This window comes from Ursus arctos, unplaced genomic scaffold (genome assembly GCF_023065955.2).
Source record: "Ursus arctos isolate Adak ecotype North America unplaced genomic scaffold, UrsArc2.0 scaffold_19, whole genome shotgun sequence".
Classification (NCBI taxonomy): Eukaryota; Metazoa; Chordata; class Mammalia; order Carnivora; family Ursidae; genus Ursus; species Ursus arctos.
The window spans coordinates 13,673,882-13,694,890 of NW_026622863.1; the positions used below are offsets into that span (position 1 = coordinate 13,673,882).

At 38.1% G+C, this 21,009-nt stretch overlaps 1 protein-coding gene across 2 annotated transcripts; it reads right to left on the minus strand.

Moving 5' to 3' along the window:
• Positions 1 to 1,777: 1,777 nt before the first annotated feature.
• NUDT21 (nudix hydrolase 21) lies at positions 1,778 to 20,938 on the minus strand. 2 transcript variants are annotated; one of them, XM_026494789.4, is made up of 7 exons: positions 20,653 to 20,938; positions 17,188 to 17,388; positions 16,276 to 16,339; positions 12,023 to 12,112; positions 7,926 to 8,001; positions 6,714 to 6,828; positions 1,778 to 5,461 (listed from the first exon to the last, which is right to left on the minus strand). In XM_026494789.4, exons 1-7 carry the CDS (start codon positions 20,766 to 20,768, stop codon positions 5,440 to 5,442), a joined length of 684 nt encoding a protein of 227 aa, XP_026350574.1. In that variant the 5' UTR covers positions 20,769 to 20,938; the 3' UTR covers positions 1,778 to 5,439. The 2 variants fall into 2 exon arrangements, with proteins under 2 accessions (XP_026350574.1, XP_057170074.1); XM_057314091.1 differs by having other exon boundaries at positions 1,778 to 6,828; positions 20,653 to 20,914.
• Positions 20,939 to 21,009: the final 71 nt, after the last annotated feature.

The following is a 21,009-nucleotide window of genomic DNA, read 5'->3' on the forward strand; positions in this document are numbered from 1 at the left end:
TGCTCCAGAGTAGGTGCTAAGTATTTGTTGACTCTTACAAATTTTCAAGAGGACTAAACCATTTTCGAGTTTCTTTCATGCCTAATATTCTAAAAGTTTATTAATTAGAAAACAAAGATCTCTCAAAGTTATTACCATCCACTTTGGAATTTTTAGAAACATCCTATTTAATGGCCTGTGATGGAACAAACAATTTGGCTTGGTGGTGAGGGAGGAACATGTGGTTACTTACACACACACTTTTTTTAGTAGGCTCTATACCCAGCGTGGAACCCAACAAGGGCTTGAACTCACAACTCTGAGATTGAGGCCTGAGCTGAGATCAAGAGTTGATGCTTAACCGACTGAGGCACCCAGGTGCCCCTCTGAAGGATTTTTTTTTTTTTAGCAATGTCAGAACCCACCCTCTAAGATCAATTAGTGTTTCTGGTTCTTTGCACTGTATCCTACTCCATAAGAGGGCCCAGAGAGGAGGCAAGACACAGAGGAATGAATACGTGGTGTGCCCAGGAAGGCTGGACATAGGTATAGGGACTACCTTTCTCAGCGGAGTTCTAAGGCCCAAGTGTGGCAGGAAGGCAACACACAAGACATTAAGGGGCTGGTCCAGCTTAGACAAGAAAAGTAAGTATCCGAGAGTCCACGACAAGCTAGAGCTCTCTGCATTCCCACCCTCACTTCAGAGTACCATTTATGCTTTCTGGATTCCTTGGAGACTTTGAGTTGGCCCCACAGTCTCCCAATAATGACCGAGAGACTGAATTTTCTGCCTTCTTTATAGGATGGTGGCTCTGAATTGGGTTGATTTAAAGTAAATTTTTTAAAAGTATCAATTCCGACAAACCAGCTTGTGTAGATTGAGTCACACCTAGATACTTTACTGCTATTCACTTTTTAAATATCTGAAATCCTTTCATATTAATGACTTCATTTGATTTTCACCATTCTTTGAGTAAGGCTGAGTATGAGTAGTTTTGTTGTTGTTGAAGGTTCTCAACATCCTAGAAACTGAACTACCTTATCTAACCAATAACCTTAAGCGTACTCCCACAGAACTCTGATGTTTCACTGGCTGGACCAGTGCGTTCCACTACTAAATCTAGCAGAGGAGGAAACAATAACCAACTCAAGTTGTAGGGGAAAAAGTAAGTTAATGCATATACTTCAATTTTTAGCTTTTCTTTCATAATTTTTCATAGCTTTTTGGTACATGCAATATACAAGCAGTAAAATTTTCAGAGAAACTTTACAATAACTTTATCAGGTTTTGTTCAACTTTTGTTCAGATATAAAAACCTCAAGGCTGTGATCTTATGACACAGGTGTTCTCATCTTTTGGGTACACTGTTTCTATTTAAGATGCTGAAATTACATTACACAGTATTACATAAGCAGCAAGCACGGTGTCACAGAACATCATGACTTCCAGGCAAGTTTGAGGGAAAAAAACCTAAAGGAACCAACACATAGATTTATAGATGAGGAAACTGAGTCCCCCAATGATACAACACAGCAAAATTGTGTGGCAACTTCTAAATCCCAGTCTTCGGGTTCCAAATCCAGGGACCGCTTCATAATGCAGGAAAGTAGATCTGCCTAAGGTCACTGCTAACACACAATGAGGAAGTGCCAGGAGAGGGCAACATCAATGTCCCAGTTCTTTAGACCCTCGCTATTCTGTCAAGTTGTCTCTTACCTAATCGCCCCTGGCCAACAACACTGAAAAAGAACCGTGCAGGACTTCTAATGGCACACTAAGGTTAGCAGCCACACACAATCAGAGTCATTCTGTTTTATTTTTTTAATTGAAATGAACAATAAAATAAAATTTAAAAAGAACAGTGACCATTTTAATCAAACTTTACAAATATAAAAATATAACCAAAACTTCAAACAGTTTCTTTTATACATTTTCTAGAAGTGTAATGCCATAAAAATTCTCAAAGCCAAACCATAAATGATGCTAATACGCTATGATGTAAACACAGTAACCAAACTTTTAAGTTTTTAAATGCACTGATCTTTCCCTCAACAGAGAACATTTAATACATTTTCCCAGTTCTCTAGTCCTATGGTACAATCCATCACTAAGATACAAGTTACACCTAAACTGGCTTCATTAAGACTCACTTAGGTTTCAGTCAGTTTTTTTCATAAAAACAAGCTTGATAAATACCAGCTAATATTAAAATGTGTTTTATGGCTCAAGTCAAATTACAGTATTATGTTTCTCATCACATCTGAACAACAAAGGCAAACTACTTGAAATGAATCCAGTTTAACCCAAATAATAAGTGATGCAGAACAAGTGGAATAATTATAGGAAATCAAACCTCTGCTACGGAAGCGGACTCGTAGTACAGTCAAAAACCACTAAGGCTTCTCTGGCGAAGCAACATAAAAAACCGCACACCCTCTGAAGCAGCCTTAGTGGGCGGCACGTACTGTCCCCACACTATGAACCAGGAAAAACATGAAGTTTGAGAAACTCTGACGTGGAAAAGCTACTCCAAGCATTTCAACTCAAGTGACTGAGCAAGTACTTAAAAAATAAAGTCATTAAAAACCTGAGAGCTTAAGAGTCACATCATTTAAGAAAAAAAATTCTAAGTTGCTTGCTTGCTGGCCTGTTGAATTTAGAGGACCTCTACCTCTCACTTTAATTAAGCATGGAAGAAAACAGACTGGCTAATTTGGCTATGTTTTATATGCCAATAAATGCTAACTTAATGGAACCCGTAATAAAATAATAACTGAACCATATAAGCTAAGACAATGAGAAAAAATAAGAAATCTCCCTGATCTGCTGTTAAAAGTATATTCATAAACAGAATTATCATAATGCCATTTTAAGTATTATCTACTTATTAAGAAATTTTAACAGTCTTCATCACTTAGGGAAAAAAAAAACAAATTTCACTTTTCTTCAAGGGATGTCAATTCTAAATATGACTGAAAATATTTGAGTAAAACTGTTTTATCCCCCAACCTACTAAATATTTTCCACTGCCAATTAGATTTATATAGCCTATGCACTACTTGGATTATTCAGGGAAAATAACATGACATTTATTATACTTATACAGTGCAAAAGAGGACTCTCATTTATAAACAAACCTGGAACATAAGAGGCATTCAAAAATACAAATCAGTCCCCAGAGCTCATTTTAAAATTATTCTCTAATATGTAGAGAATTAGAATGCACAATTTAAGACTTAGTTCTTTTAGTATGTTAAGCATTTATATCAAAAGAGCTTAGTGTTAAACATTCCCTTGTACCCTCTTCTAATGTTTTAAGAATGTATCAGATATAAATTTCCCTAGGTCTATTTCCATCAGGAAACCTAAAACATGAGAGTATTAAGATGTAACTGTAGCTGACCAGTTCAAAGACAGTTTAAAAAAATCTGTGTTTGTGTGTTGCCAATTCTACATTCAAAACCAGATCTTTTTACATTCTAAGGTTAATAACCCAGCCAGCATAAATCAAGGCCCCAACATATAGATGACTGACTCAAGCACTTATACTGCAAAGTAGTGATCAAGAAAGAATTTCTAGGTCAAAGCTTATGTTACAAAGGACATGAGTAGCTTCAAATCAGATCTCTTCAACTTATACAGCATTTTATAATAACACTAAGAAAAAGTCCACCTCTTTGCACCCTCCCCAAGTGGCAAGCGCTAGTGCATATGAAATGTGGTTACTACAGCCTTTCACTTGGATGCCAGAAGCAACCCTAGAGGGTGGGCTGGATCAAGCTGTTTCCATTTCTGCCTTCCCCAATCCTGATAAGGCTCAACTAATCAGTGAACTCACCAGTAAAATTATAGTAAGTTATAAATATGCTAATGTAAATCACAGGGGCGGGACTATTAGCCCTTGAAGGAAGAGGACTATCCATAGAATTAGTGGCTTTTTCAAAGGAAATCACGAATTATTTTTGGTCCTAGAGCCTGTTGCTCGCCTACTAAGCATGAGCACAATCACAATCACTACTTGACCCAACCTTGTAAAGGCTTGATGGGACCTCAGCTAAATAAACTTGAACCTTTATTGATACAGTTGTTTTTGGTCTGATTTTCTCAAGACTAAATAGAGAAGAATTCACAATATGCCTTTCAACTCACCAATATTCAGGAGACAAGGCCTGTGATCGGTATCATAAAGATGTAGGAACTAATCAAAAGTTCACTTCTGTCTGTCTCTTAAAAACTACAGCAATCTCTCTTCTTTAAGTAGCTGCATTTTACAAGATCTCCTTTTCATCCAAGCCTACAGTCAACACACTGTGTTAAAAGGCACGCACAACATACTTGGACCGTTAAGCAATGACACAGCCAGCACACTCCTTTGCCCTAAGAATCATTTTTTATTCCCCAAAACCTGATCCTAATTTAGCAGTGTTATTTTAAAGAACCTTTAAAATTTGGTATTTTTCCCATAGGCTGACAAAATCTATCCCCTATCCTGTCTTTAGATTTCAGTTGATTCAAATTATTACAAAATATTTTTGAAAAGGCTTGTCACTTGCTAAAACCAAATTTTCATTTCTATGGATATAACTGAAAAAACTAACTTTGTAATACAAGAGTTCAAAACCTAACGGACCCACTTTTAAAAAACTTCCTTCACATATCGCCATTTTACCATGGCCCTAAGAATAACTAAAACACATAATTTCACAACACAAATAATAACCCCATTATATGAAGGAAAAAAGTCTCAGTCAGCTCTCAGTAGGTCTCTTTTATATCAATTCCCATGAGTTTCCCTAATCCAGCCAATTTTAATGGCTTCCCGTATGTTTAAGGTTTGTTGCTTATGAACAAAGGTCTGAATGTATCAGCATGAAATGTACCAGTTAGTAATATACTGGGAGCTCTGCTGTAGTACAACTCCAAGTGTATTATTTGGTTCAGGAGTTGCACCTTGGGACTCCATCAAGCAAATCTAGTTCCCAAAAGTAATGGAAGTTTCTCATCATAAAAATCTAGAACACAGTCTTGGAGTATATCCCCTAAAACGGCATCGGAACAAGGGTCCCATATACTCAACTGACCTAAACCTGACATTGTCTCTTAACATCACCAGCCTAGGAGCAGGGGGAAAAAAAACTGTCCTCACCTGTAAGAATTTTACACGTTTAATGTGAAAATTAAAAAAAAAAAATACAAATAGAAAGAAGTTCATATTCTTTAATGTTGTACAAAAAAGTATGCGTAGAACCAAAAAGTAAATTAAACATTATCACATTTGTTTACGCCACTATCTAGTTCTTCATAGTAACTTTACTATTCAAACAACAGAAGTAGGTAGCAATTTAGGGATTGGGAAAGAGATAAAAAACAAAAAACAACTTTTCTACCATGTTTATTCTACACTGTGTATAGCTGTGCTCACAGAGACGGCTTCTTTTACTTCTCCACTGTGCAGGAATTCAGTTGTATATAAAATTGAACCTGAATTTTAGAAAGAACAATATCTTTATTAAAAAGAGCATTATTCACAAAGTTTTTTTATCTTAGATGATAGAGAAAACTTGGACACTTCTACCCTCCCTTGACATTTTTGGCATTTTCTACATCAAAACATCCTTTTCTCTCACCTGTCTCGTCTTAGACATTAAATACTAGTCCTGTTGAATACTTACAATTAAAAAAATTTATCAGTTGTACATTTGATTAATTATCCACTAACAAGTTCCTTGAGATAAGGAAAATTTTTATGCTTTATTGTATTATGCCACTCAGCATAGTTCCTGATACCTGATAAGTGGTGTCCAAATAAATGTTTTCTATGACTCTTTTTCAAATCTCATACTTCCACTTTTAACCCATCAGCAGACCAAAGAAGAGGAGCAAAAGATAGTTTGATTAGTGTAACAAAATGGAAAGAATCAATTTCATACTCAACAAGTTTTCACAGAAGGCCAAAATCACTACTGGGACGGTTTTTGAACTCACATTTTTTAAGCATTTACCAGGTGCCTGGCACTGTCCTAAGCAGTTTACATGCATTTTTTTACTTGCTCCTCACAATTCTATGAAGTGGGGACTACTACCCTGATTCACAGGTGAAGAAATAAGCAAATAGGTATAATCGCTTGCCAGGAAGTTATTAAAGGTGGAATTCAAATCCAAACGCTACCCATAGCATCTATATTCTTAGCCACCACATTGCTCTGTGACTCCTATCTACAGAAGACTCTAAGGACCTCAACCAGTATGTCAACTTTTTTTAAAAATGCATTTCTTATACCTCTATCTGCAAAAAACAAAACAAAAAACCAAACTCCATGTACAGTAGACCTAAACATAACACATTTCAAAGAGGAAAGAGAACATATTACACCAAGAGATTCAATTCTCCACATTTTCATATAGATAATTCCCCTCAATTTTATTATACAGTGCTGACTGCCATTTTACCATCTCTTCTTTTAATAAAGACTTCAGACTTAGTGACAAAGATATCAGATGTGGGGAAGAGCACTCACCCAAATACCAGAATGTCATGCTGCAACTTGGAGTCTGGGGATACTAATTTTAGTCAGTCATATTTAATCTATGGCTTGTACATGAACTAAGAATCGATCTACAGTCTTAGTTTCCTTAAAGACCAAAATTCATAACTATCCCTTCTCAAGCAGCTCAGAATATTTTAAATCAAGCAATTTAGATGAATCAGCCACAAAAGTTCAACTTTCCATACCTGCTCAGAAGCTGAGGGAGACTAGAAATGATGGGTCCATATCCTGGTGCATTGTCATACAATTCAAACAACGGTGCAGCTACAAGCTTGTAATTTTTAGGGACTGCAAACAAGGCTAAAACAAAACAAAACAGTATTCATTTTCTATAAATTCTCACATAATCACTGCTTAAAATTCATTTATAAAGTAATCACCAGTTTTACATTTGAGAAACTTTTGAGGAAAAAGATAGTTCTCTTTAATACATTTTGGCTGTTATCTTTCAAGCAAAGTTCATAGTCAGTGTTGTTGGGTTTTGTTTTTTTTTTTAAAGATTTTATTCATTTATTTGAGAAGGAGAGAGCACAAGCAGGGAGAGCAGCAGGCAGAGGGAGAGGGAGAAGCAGGCTCCCCGCTGAGCAAGGAGCATGATGCAGGGCTCGATCCCAAGACCCTGATCCCAGGCCAAAGCCAAAGGCAGATGCCTAGCCAACTGAGCCACCCAGGTACCCCCATAGTTAGTGCTGTTAACAAGTGAGAGCATCTTCTAAGTGCTGGCCCTGGGAACAACGGGAGAAGAGCAGAGCCTCTGGGTTTGTAATTTATTTTAATATTTCATTTTAAGACTATGACAAGAAATAATTATTTGTTAAAATGTACAAGCCTAAGATGGTATTTAAAAAATTAATTCCTCTGTCCCATAAAAGTTTCAGTTTATCACAATGTGAATAGCAGTACCAGAAGCTCAACAGGTATTTTAAAACACTACAATCTGGTATTTTAGACTCTAGTTAAATTTACTCTTCCCCCAATAGCATAACTGGCAGGCACATCTATGAGAAGAACTAGTTAATTCTGGGGTGCCTGGGTGGCTCAGTGGGTTAAGCGTTTGACTCTTGATTTCGGCTCAGGCCTCTGCACTAGTTTGGAGTCCACTTGAGATTCTCTCTCTCCCTCTGCCGCTCCCCGCTTACAATGGCGCTGACACTCTCTCTCAAATAAATAAAATCTTTAAAAAATAAACAAACAAGATAAAATCTTTAAAAAACAAATAAAATCTTTAAAAAAAACACTAGTTAATTCTGTACATACATAGTATGTTTTTATTTTCTTTTAATTTTCACAATAAATCCAAAAATTCAAGGAACTTGAAGAAAATACAAATAAAAGTATTCTTGAAATTACTCTACAAAAGTTTTCAGATGGCTGCATTCAAAAACAAAATAACTTACCCTTCTCTTGAAGTTGAACCAAAAACAACTTCTTATGTTCCTTAGGTTTTGTAATATGTGCAGGAATATATGGGTACTAAAATCACAAAAGAGAATAATTTGTATTTGCCAAAATATCCCTCATACCTCCATGCCTTTACTTATCAACTTTTCCCACTTCAGAAGTTAAGATCAAGTATCAACCCTCTGAGACCAAGTTCCTCATAATCCCAACACAATTTTAACATGTATCCTGTGGTTTCATTTATTTCTTTATATTTCTTTCCAATATAGCATGAACTGCTGGGAGAAACAGAACTCTTTCTAGTCTTCCCTTTACCAGAACCTGGTACCTAACAGATGTTATAATAGATAAAATGCTTAATAAATACAACATAATGAGTAATAAACCATTCAACCATTCAAGTCAATTAAATATGTAGTCATAGGATTTACAGCTTGAGAAATTTACAACCCAATGAAGTTTACTATATTAGAAGTTTAAATATGGCCTATGAGGTATCTGACAAGACACTCCTCCCCCAACAATGCCACACACACACACACACACACACACACACAGCCCAGACACACATTTCAGGAACACCAGATGAGTAGTCTCAGTGAGGTCCTGTCAGCTAGAGTCAAGTTGCTTGTGAAAATGGAGAAAATATTTTGGAGAACTTAAGGGATTCTAAAGAGAATTAGAGAGGGGAGGTTGCTACCTCAGAAAGAATTCTGGCATAGTGAATCTGAAAAGGTGGAGATAGAGAACTCACCTGAGCACCTCCCCACATACATTCAGAAAAATCTACTTTGGCTTTGGGAATTTTATTTGAGGGCAGGGGAATTGGAAAGTGCTGAAAACAGATACAAGGGGAGAGTAGGATAAAACAGAGGCGGCCAAAAGGAGGAAACATCACCCGCATTTTATGTAAGAACTTAAACTGAGAAGCTACATGTCTTTCCCAAGACTCCACAACTAAGTAGTGACACCAAGATTCAACCTCATCTATTCAACCCTTATTTAACGATAAAAGCCTATTTTTTCCCCACTATGCTACCCCATTGGATAACCCAGTATTCAAGTTAGAATAATGATACACCAGAGCCATCCCTAAGGTATGATGAATGAAGACAACTGTCCCAGGCTTTGAAGACAACACAATCATGAAAACTAGGCACACTGGCAATGACAAACTGGTGAGTAGAAGTTTGAACAACACAGGCTACAGGAGACCTGTAGTTCACATACAACAAAAGCTCCTAAACCATGACCAAACCAAAGTGACTGGCATTACCGCAATTTTCTTCTACTCGTGGCTATATGTCCCTTTTCTTTTAATACTTTCTTCTCCAGTCTTCATCTTGGGAGTTTTTTTAAGCCAACTGCACTTTATACAAGACAGGGAGATGGTGTCATGCTCTTTTCCTGCTGACACATAACCAATACTCCAAGTGTATTAAATAAACACACAATGCTTACGTTATTATCTCATGCTAGCAGAACCAACCCTAGGGTTCAGTCAGTGAAGGGAACTGTCCTAGGACTTTGGTAAGGGAGATGAATGAGAGTATTCAGAGAGTAGCCTGGAAAACTTTTGTCTTATTACTGAGCTTCCAATTTAATCAAAGAATGTTCAGAAACAAAAAAAAAAAAAAAAAAAAAAAAAAACCATTAACAATAATCGTTCTATGTATCTTTGGACCAGGAACTTCACTATTTCCAGATGAAATTGTACTTTCTTAAAGCCAAGACAATTTTCAGGTAGTGAGTACTAGCACCAGCTTCCACGGCGCCTTCTCTTCCTATCCCTCAGCTATACTAGAGAGTCAGAAGGAAGAGGACAGACATAATCATCTTTTGCTTGGTTGATACTTTATACAATTCTTAACCTGGAACATCTTGTCATGCAAAGAAACTATCTAAGTCATAGAGCCTTGTCAACAGGATTCGGGATCAGAGGCTCCCATCAGTTAAACATAAGAAAATTTTAGCTCAGTACCATTATTAATCATCACAATGGATTAAAATACAACGAATGTATTTAAATCCATGAGGTCACAGGACACTTTAAAAGGTCACTGAACCAGATGCTTTTAGTGCCCCTCATCACCACCCACCTCAGATCTCATCCCACCTCAGATTTCCAACTGTTCTGGAAAGTGCCAGAAAGCTCCCAGCTTGCTGCCACTGTCTCTCTCTCTCTCTCTCTCTGCTTTTCAGCCTCAAAGCGTTTCCAAAGCCCCAGAAAATCTCACAACCAGTGTTCTGACTCAATATGAAAGTGCAAGGGAGTTAATACGACCCTCACCCAACGGGGCAGGAGTCTCCAGCCTTCCGTCCTTCTAATGGAACAATTTTAAGGTACATTCCACATGGTCTTCACAGCCCTTAGCAGGATTAACCCAGTTGCCCACAGCTATAATAAAATTACGTGCCCTTCTTTTTTTTGACCACTGCTGTTTCTGATCTCCCTCTCCCATCAGTCTCGTCAGTCTCCTGCTTCCTGGGATCACTTTCCAAACAAACTATCTGTACCCAAGTCTTTGTCTTATTCTTTCTTTTGAATGAAGTCTTTGAAGGATACTAATAAATTAACTCATTCTTCTGAAAAGAAGCATCTATTCTTTCCTACACAAATTATACCTCAGGTAGTGAGTACTAGCACCAGCTTCCACGGCGTTGAGAGAAGTTTCCCTTAATAAAAGGATCATAACCCTAATGAATTAATAAGCCCAAGAAACTATTATAATGAGCTGCTAACATTACAAAAAGAGACAACCAGACATTATAAAACTTCTGATGTAAGTGCATGATACTGTCTTTGAGGGCCATCCCAAGATGACACCCAATGGCTCCTGTCCCCTGGCATCCACACCTTTATGTAGTCTCTTCCCACAATGTACTATGCTGGCTTGTGTGACCAATAGCATATAGCCGAAGTGATGGTATGTCACTGCCAAAATTAGGTTACACAGACCACAGCTTTCTACATGGGCATGCTCTCTGTCACTGTCTCCACCTCGGATCTCGAGCTCTAGGGGAAGCCAGCTGCCTTACTGGGAGTCACCCTATGGAGACGCTCTCATGGTAACAGAGAGGGGCCTGAGATCAATACCCAACAAGGAAGTAAAGCCTTCGGTCTGACAGCGCAGGAAGAAAGGCCTGCTAACAAACACATGTGTGAAGACGGGATCAGATCCTTCAGCCCCAGCCCGGCCTTGAGGTGATGCAATCCCAGCTGACAGCCTGACCATAACTTCATGAGAGACCATGAGCCAGAACCACCCAGCTAGGCAGCTCCCAGATGCCTGACCCTAAGAAATGAAGATAACGAATGTCTGCTGTCTTAAGCTGCTAAGTTTGGGGGTAATTTATTATGCAGAAATAAACTATTTACCACCTATTGTGAGCCTTGTACTCCCCCACCAGCCAAATCCAGTCACTTGATCTAACTAGAGGTTTATAGGACAGAAGCAAAAGAACTACATGTTCAATGACAACAGGCAGATGCAATCAGCAACGGGAACACAAAGGACTTATAAAGCTTGTTTTCATTAACAAATAAATGATGAGGAAAAAAAAAAGAGAGAACTAGGAAACTGACCGGCCAAAAGAGACTTAAGAGACTATCCTAATTTAAACAAATTAGAAAACAAAATGAAAACTTGAAACTAGTCAGAGATACACATATTTAATGATATTATGGAATAATTTCTTACTCTTAGTGTGAGAATGTGTACTGTGTTGTGTTTTTAAAGAGACCCTTATGTATTAGAGACACATACTGAAATATTTACATTTGACATTATACCTAGGATTTGCTCCAAAATAATGCAAAGTGAGGACAGGAGAAAAGGAGTGCCGGGTGAAGTCTGATCATGAGTTGCTAACTGTTGAAGGTGGAGGACAGGTAATGGGATTCATGTACTTTTATTATTCCTACTTTTGTATGTGTGAAATTTTCCTTTAAAAGAAAAAAATGCTTGGTTTTAAAATTTTGTATCTGAATTAATGAGAGAGAGTCAAATTTTGCTATACTCTTTTCAAAAAGCTGAAATTAAAGTAGTTTTCTACTTCCCCAAATGCCCAGCAAACAGAAATGAGCACGGACCTGAGGAGGTTCAAAATTTGGTCTCCACCAGTTACCAATGCAGTCATCAATGACCCAGTCTTGCAGGACTCCATCTTGACGACCCAGTATCTGTCAAAAAGAAATAATACAGCCAGTAAACAACTGAATATGCCTCCCCATGAATATCTTTCTTTTGTAAAGATATAGATATACTCTTTATAATTTCTTGTCTATTATTACCTATGTCCCTTGGCCCAAGACATAACTATTAGTTCCAAAATGGCAATCTAGCATCAACATAACTATATAGGACCAACAAATCCGTTGTTATACCCTGGCCACACATGAAAAACCAAAGGTGGCCAATATCTTACATGAGCCAATGCCATACATATGATAGTTTTTCTAGAATCAAGCTGTAGCTTGTGTAAATCACCACCTAACTAAATTATAGAAAAAACTTTCATTTTCATAAATCTGTGTGGCATAATATTAAACTTATTTTAATCAAAATTATACTCTATATGTTTTAATTGGTCAAACATGGTTCTACAAGGTATATGTTTTAATTGGTCAAACATGGTTCTACAAGGTCTATAATAGCAAAGAGCAGTTCGGTCTCACTTTCCCCATTTCCACTGGCTATGACTTTCAACTCTTAGTGGTTTTCCCCCACACTCGCCTCTATTTTTACAAGCATTTGCCTTGTTTTTAAAGAAACTGTTTTAGTTTCAGAGGGTTGCTGGAGGGGAGGAGGTGGGGCGGGGGGGGCTAGATGGAAGATGGGTATTAAGGACACTTGTGATGAGCACTGGGTATTATGTGTAAGTGATGAATCACTAAATTCTACTCCTAAAACTATAAACACTATATGTTAACTAACTAGAATTTAAATAAAAACTTGAAACAAACAAAAAACCAAACTTTTAGTTTCAGATTTACAGAAAAAAAATGCAAAGATGGTACAAATTTCCTACGTATCCCACACCTAGTTTCCCCTATTAACATCTAACACTAGCACAGCACATTTGTCACAACTAATGAACCAGTACTGCTACTTTATTAACTGAAAGTGAATACTTTATTCAGATATCCTTGGTTTTTAACTTTCCAGTCCCAGAATCTCCTCTAAGCTACTACATTACATTAAATTATAATTTTTCCTATAGACTGTAACAGTTTCTCAGCTTCCTTGTTTTTGATGATCTTCACAGTTTTAAAGAATACTAATCAGATATTTTATAACATGCCCCTCAATCAGACTGGGATTATGGATTTTGGGGAGTCTGGAGAGGAAGACCACCAAACTAAAGTACCATTCTCATCACATCATACCAAGGGCATATTATATAGACGTGACTTTTCACTGAAGTTAACCTTGATCAGCTGGCTGAGGTACTGTTTATCAGGTTTCTCCACTACAGTTATACTCTCCATGCATTCTTTTTGGTCATTTCTTGATTACTTTACATTTTTATAAACCTAAAGAAAAAAGCAACACCCTTTACTGTGAGTGAGAATTTGGATCTTAAAACTATATCCTCCAGTCATACTTTCTCTTCCACCATCCTCCCATTATCAATATTTGGTTAAGTCTACATTCAGTATTTAAATTACTGTGACTAGGTGACTTAGACACACCAGAGTGTTTAGTAAACTACAACTGCATTTTTTACTACACAACTGTCCTTTTTTTTAGTTAATAATTGCTTCATACATCATTCACTATCACCACTTCATCTCCACATTCTCCCAAGAACTTAAATTTCTTCTCAATTCAAATGTCAATTATTCTATCAATTTCATTTTTTCCTAAGAAGACGCTTTCTATCACCCTCCTCCAGTCTGTAGATGCTCTCAACCCTGCCTCCACAACTGGAGTCCTAAGGCTTCCCTCTGCCTTTCTCCCGTGTTGGTAGATCCTCTCCATATTCTGAATCCTGTATCTTTTTAGTTTTTCCTTTCATTTTGGTGGTGAACACCCTCTAGTAGCTTCCTGAGAAGTTACAAGAGATATATTTCTGGAAACTCTGTATGTCTGGAAATAATCCTACCTGCACACTTGATTTATGGTTTGATTACTATAGCAGAAATCATGCTCTCTCAGAATTATGAAGGCATGTTACAAAACCCTTTAACTTCTGGTATTATTTCTAGGAAGTCAATATCATTTCTGTTGATGCTTTGTATTTAACTCATGTCTCCCCCCATTCCCCAATTTTGGAAGTTTTTAGGATCTTCTCTTTATCCTTATTGATTTAAACTTTCATGATGATATGTCTTTGCATGGATCTTTTAACATTCATTATAGAGGGCAGGCCAGTAGGTCTTTTCGATCTGAAAACTCACGTTCTTTAAGTTTAGGAAATTTTCTTGAATTACTGCTTTGATATTCTTCCTCTGCTCTATTTATAATCTATACTGGTCCTTCTAGAATGACTCATTAATTTTATCTTTTCTCACCTTTGTTTTACCTTTTCATCCTACTTTCTAGATTTCCTCAATTCAATCTTTTAACCCTCTACTGAATGTTTTGTTTCTGCTAACACTTTTTAAATACTCCTGGGTTCTTTCTTGTTGGCTGAATAGTCTTTTTGATGGCCCAGTGTTCCACAGATGAGTTGTATCACCTCATCACACAAGAATATTAATTATAATTTTACTGATTGCTGAATTCTGTTTCTGTTGAGTTCCATTTGCTTCTTTTGATCTGTTTTTGTTAAGACACTTTCTCCAAAAGCCTGGCTCACAATTAAGGGTGAAGCACTAAGATGCTTAGCTGTCACCTCTGAGTGATAGGGCCACACTATTCTTTGGGAAGATTCCCAAATATCATCATATGGAGGGGTTTTTTTTGGACTGATCATTTTCTCCAGAAATAAAACCTCCAAACTTCAGCCTGGGGTATGTAAGCCTAGTTGTCACAATTATATCAGCATAGTAGAAATCTAGAAGTCTCACTATTCAGGATGTAAACTCTCATTTATTCTCCTCATCCTTTCTACTTTTTCATAGCTTAGTGTTCTCTGAGCCAATCTCTACTGACAATCAATCACCAGCTAATCTTTATCTAACTGGAAAGAGTGGGGGAAGACAATCTAGATATAGAAATACAGACTTTCAATCAATCCAGTTTCCAGTCCATGCATGCTCCGACTTTAATGAGCACCTGGCACTTCCAATTCCAAAGCCTTTGTGGTGTTATTAAGTGCTAGGTCCAGAACTAACGCCTGCCAGGCTGAGGTTTCCGCTAAGTGAGATGTGATTTGCCCATCTGCTTTTCTAGCTTCTAAAAATTTTTTTTTGCAATGGTCTCATCTTAAACTCCTTCAATCCTACCGAATTTCTATCTTTTAAAAACCCTTTACTTCCTTTTTGGTGGATTTCTGAGAAGCAGCTGAGTTAAGCAAGTAGGTTCAATCAACCACATGTAAACGGAAGATCAAGCACAGCACAATATTTAAAAGGTATAATGCACTTTAAAAAATACTGGAAAGATAAACCAACAGGTCAAAGTGGTAGAATTACAGGTGATTTTAGTTTTGTTTCTCCTTCTGCTTTTCTGCATTTGCCAAGGTTTTTTACCAGAATGTGTATCAGTTTTGTAATTAAAGAGGGAAGGAGTGCATGCTAAAAAAAAAAGAAAAATAATTAATAATAAAAACCACCTGCAATTTCAAAACCTGGAGCATCTATGCATTTGGCCTCAAGTTTTTAAAGACAGACATCAGAGTGACTTTTAAATGGTAGCAAAATTGGGGTAAAGCTTAAAAGATAAGTGAAGAAATGAAAATAGCTTTTTAACAGGAATCATTCTTGTCAAAATCCTATACTGGCCTACACTGCAACAAAACTAACTGCATTCCAATTTCCAGCTCCATGACATACTAGCTATAAACATCAAGCAAGTTACTTGAACCCTCTGTGCCCAGTTTCCCTATCAGTAAAATGGGATTAATAATAGTACTTCTCCCTAGGGCTGTTGTGATGGGCTGAAGGAGCTACTGTATATAAAGCACTCAGAACAGTGCCTAGCACAGTAAGTACTCAATAAATGTTGGCTTTTATTAACCATTATTGTTACATCAACAGTTCAATGGAAAAAAATGTTAAAAGTAAGTTCTACTTCAACTTACAGAAAATAAAGATAGTACTGACACTGTCGTTTATTTATTGAAAACTATTCAAAATAAACTTAAAAGCTAAAAAGATAAAAAGCCTAATTATCCATTCAGTTGATGGTGTTCAGATGGGCAAGGATAAACCGCTGAAGGAGTTAAATGGAGAAATACCTCTGTCATTAAGCGTTTTAGTCCTTCAACTTCATCTTCTCCTGGGTTAAGTTCACCACCAGGTCTGTACAAAGGTTAAGAATTTCAGCTTTCAAATTACAACAATTTTAGGATAACAGGAAGAACACAATAATAGTTATTTCTATCATGTAACTGAGTAACACATATTTCAATGTCACATAAGGCAATCAAAGCAAACAAATGTCAAAGGGAGGGGTAAGAATGTGCTAGACAGTTGAATTCATAATATTAATTCACCAGACTAACAGTGCACAAACCCTGTTTTAAACAAACAAAATATGTACCATAACAACTTCCAGCCACCAGTCTATCCCAATCTCTTCTCTCTGGAAGGTAATCTGGTCATAATGGATTCTAGAAATGCCCAAAGAGGCAATGGATCACAATCTTTAGGTCTGAAGAATGGGGCATTCTTCAAGAATTCCAAAATAAGGATTTGAGATCTTTCTTTTTGGTACAATCTGGTCAAACAGTTGTGCACTAAATGTATAACACAGAGATATTTATGAGTTTAAATGATAATACTAAACAGTTATCTATAAAAATACAAGTCATTTTAAGAATAGGAAACACAATTCATGCTAAGAAAGAAATACCATCACTTGTTCTTAGTAATGGTACAATGACATCTAGAAATTCAACTTGGATTAATTTGCTTCACGGGGCTTCTATCAGGCTCAGTTATTAACAGCAATATATAGAAACATGTGGATTGCTAGATAAGGAATAAATGAGCACTACACTGGTGAAAAATTACATCATTTTCTCTTTCTAAAGATTCCATTAACAGCAGTGTTTGAGGAAATAAATGACTAAGGTCTAAAATTGTCTTCCAAAGCTGCAGCAGTCCTATTAAAAGTTGTCTAGCTGTTAACTTCCAATGACACTTACAATTTGAAGAAAGTTGTTCCCAGCTGTAGCAGTAACACATGTGGTAGCCGGTGCTCATGTACAATCAGAACCCCTTCTACAGTCCTTCTCATTCCAATTTTATCAAATTCCTCCCTCATGCGCTGAAATCTGGCTGCAACAGAGCTGTCCTTCTCATAGAGGGGCTCTTTTGTACCAAAAGTATAATTGGTAAGAGGGTACCTGTGATCCAAAAACAAATATCTAACATGAGAACTGAAGACCATAATTTACCATGACAGATACCAAACACGTATAAAGAAACTATGGAGGGAAAAAAGTGTTCATACTGTACTCAGAGAACCAGGTTTTGTCCAAAGTTACACAAATTAATGTGACAGCAGATACTAGAATCCAGCTCTTTGGACTGTAAGGCCAGAGCTTCCACTACATCAAGTTGCTACACCACACCTGAACTTTCAAGTATAGATAACACCACCCCTAAAGGCCCTCAAATGCTTAGAAAGTGGCTATCTGGGTATCCTGTGATCCTCTGGTTTTAGATCGGCGGCTAGACTAACATTGCCAACCTGGCTAACACCCCCTTGGGGCTCTTCTACTAATGTAATCAGAAATTCTATTAATTATGGGTGCTAAAGACTAGTATCTCTTTTTCTACAAGGTAAGCCACCACCTTCCATCATCTCTTATTTTTCTCTCAGTCAGCTATCCTTAGACTTGACTGGTACCACAATCCTCTCCTCTTCCGATGAACTTTTCTTTTCTAAATAAACCTTAACTTTCTGCATGTGTTCTATCCAATATCCTTATCCTTCCCTTCTCGTCATTCAAATCCTTTGCCCACCATATCTAATCTGAATATTCTCTCCTCCTCTAGCAAGAATTCAAAATATAGCTCATTTTAAGACAGTTTTCATCTTGCCTGGTAAATACCAAATTTTTCCTTAAAGATAGTTAAAAATCTTATATTTATATTTAATCAAACATACCACCTTGTAACCCCCCCAATCATAACCCTTACAGTAAGGAAGCCTCTGATTGTAAGTCTTTGAGTAAGAACGTTTGACCACACCTGCCTATTCCCTATCAAAATGACTTAACATTAAAAGCCAACAACTAAATAATTAATCCACTTAGCTATTCTTGAAAGGTAAACAAATCAAGGTTGTCAAAACTTAACACTGAAGCCAGATTCTAGGCATGAATGAAGCAGCTCTAAAATAACTAACATATTCCATTTCCAGGATGCTTTAAAGAATTTAAGAACTTTCCCCTGGACCCAACGCTGAATCTAACATCATTCCTAGCAGCAATAATTTCATACAGTACTATGTGCCAGGCAATTTTTTTTTATGTATTAACATTTAGTTTTCACAACTTGAGTTACAAAGAATTAAGGATAGCTGTACATATCTATACTGTAAAAAGCCAGCTCTCAAATCAATAAAGAGATGCCATCAAAATGAAATGTGAGAATTTTCAGATATGAAATCAGAGTGCCAGCCCAGACATCCATTTTATTCCCATCACACTGTGAACTTTGCAAAGCAGGGATTACATCTTACTTCCTCAACACTGTACACCCAGCGTCATGCCCAGTGCCTGGTAAAAAGTAGACATTCATGCAATACTTCCTAAAATAAAGTACAGTAGGGGAGAAAAAGGACTTGTTTTCAGGTTAGATTACAACTCACCCAGATGAACTGAGTTCACGACAGTGATTTTTTTTCTGAACACCATATTTATACAGGAGAAGAAACACTCTGTAAATTCATCAACCCATAACTTTAATGGAGCAAAAATAAAAACACTTCACCACGTTAATTCTACATAGTAACTTGATGCAAACTGATCCAGTAACGAAGTTAAATCAAGGGAAAACTGCAAAACCTAGTCCTAATTACCAAAGTAATCCAGAAGCTGTGCTTTCACATTTTTAGAAAGAATATTTGCCTTTTCCACTTCATGGGAATCTTATGAAGATGTGTTAAAGACGGGATACGACATTAAACTGCTATTATCTTAATGTAATAGCTAGAGTTATTAACTTGTATACACACATCTAGCTACAGATTTCATAAACCCAACATTTCTATTGTCTAAATTTCCATGCCAGCACCTGTTTTGCCAAATAAAACAATAACAACAACCATTTCTTCTATTTCAAATTGCTTTTGAAGGGGAAAAGTTCATTTCTTTGAAAGGAAAATAGAGAAACACCTCAAGTTTCTCATGGAAACACCAGTATCAATAAATCCTTGCACCTCTCTTTTTTTAAGATTTTATTTATTTACAGAGAGAGAGACGGCGCACAGGCAGGGAGAGCGGCAGGCTGAGGGAGAGGGAGAAGCAGGCTCCCCACTGTGCAGGGAGCCCAACATGGGGCTCAATCCCAGCACTCTGGGATCATGACCTGAGCGGAAGGCAGACGCTTAATCGACTGAGCCATCCAGGCGGCCTAGTCCTTGCACCTTTTAAACATGACCAACATAAACTGACCACTTTCCTTCATTAGGGTCAGCACCACGGTGCCTCAGAAACTCTCAGAAATGATTTTAAAAAAGAGAGAGAGAGAATGAGAGCAAGAGCATACTGACAATTTCTTGAGCAAGACAGAACTCCAACGCCAATTACCTGCAACTTTTGATAGTTTTGAGATAACTTTTGAGAGTGACATCGAAATGCAGTAGCTTGAAGGGTTGAAACAGAAAAGTGTTGAAAATAAAAACGCAGCCCCCAATGGGTTCTCTGGGGCTACATGCTGGTCCCCTCCACGGTCGTTCTGAATGAAAGCCCAACCTTAACAGTATGCACCGTCCCAAGTTGGGGCCCGCTGGGGGCCTGGCTGCTGTCGCAGCGGCAGAGAAGACAGGTGAATGCATAGGGCAAGCCAGATGGCCCTGAGCACATGAATAAAATGTGGTGTATTCTGGCGCTCAAATATCAATGAAGCCGTTAAGAGAGAAAAACAAAAAACTAAACCTATGCATTATGGCTAGTTCTCGGAAGCTCACTGCTACAGAAAAGTGAAAACTTCAAACACGATAACATTATACCATTCACATCAAATAAGAACCCACAAAAGCAATACCACATACGTGATGTGAAAACATAAACACAGGACGGGAAGAATGACCACCACGCTCTGCAGTTGGTTTCCTCTGGAGACGTGGGGAAGGGGTGAGTTCAAAAGCAAACCTGGGATTTTCCTATTATGACTGAATCCAGCAGCATGGGAGCAAGCCTTCTCTCCGGGAAAGGAAAACCCTCTCAAGTAGGACTCTAACCCCATGGCGCTCGAGGACCAGGAAGGGGCCCGTGGGATCTAGAAAGGCGCGCATTCGCGAGCGGGAGTGGAGGTGATGGGGAGGCGTGAAGCCCGCCGAGGGCCGGGGGCGCGCCGGAAGAAGATCGGGAGTCTTTGGGAGCTCTCACGAGGAAGGGTGTGCCCGCGAATGCAGCGCGCTAAGGGCAGGCCGCACTTACAGGTTGATGGTGCGCTCCAGGGTGAGGGGCTTGGTCTGCTGGATGTACTTGTTGCCGAACTGGTTGACCCCCCGGGGCCAGCCGGTTTGTGAGCGATTGGGCGGCACCACGGACATGCTGGCGAGCTCGAGTACTTGCGGCGAGAGGAAGTGGGGCAGGCAGGGAGCCTTTCCCTGTGCCGGTAGCGGTTATTTGCGTCCCCCTCAGCAGACGCCACCCGCCATTAACATGAGAGCGCAAGAGGAGGCGAAGACACGCCGGAAGTGCATCCGGAGCCTCTGGCGGCAGGAAGTAGAGAGGCGGAGGCCTGCCTGGCCGAGCCCCACTAGGCCAATCGCTGATGAGATGGCCGCAATA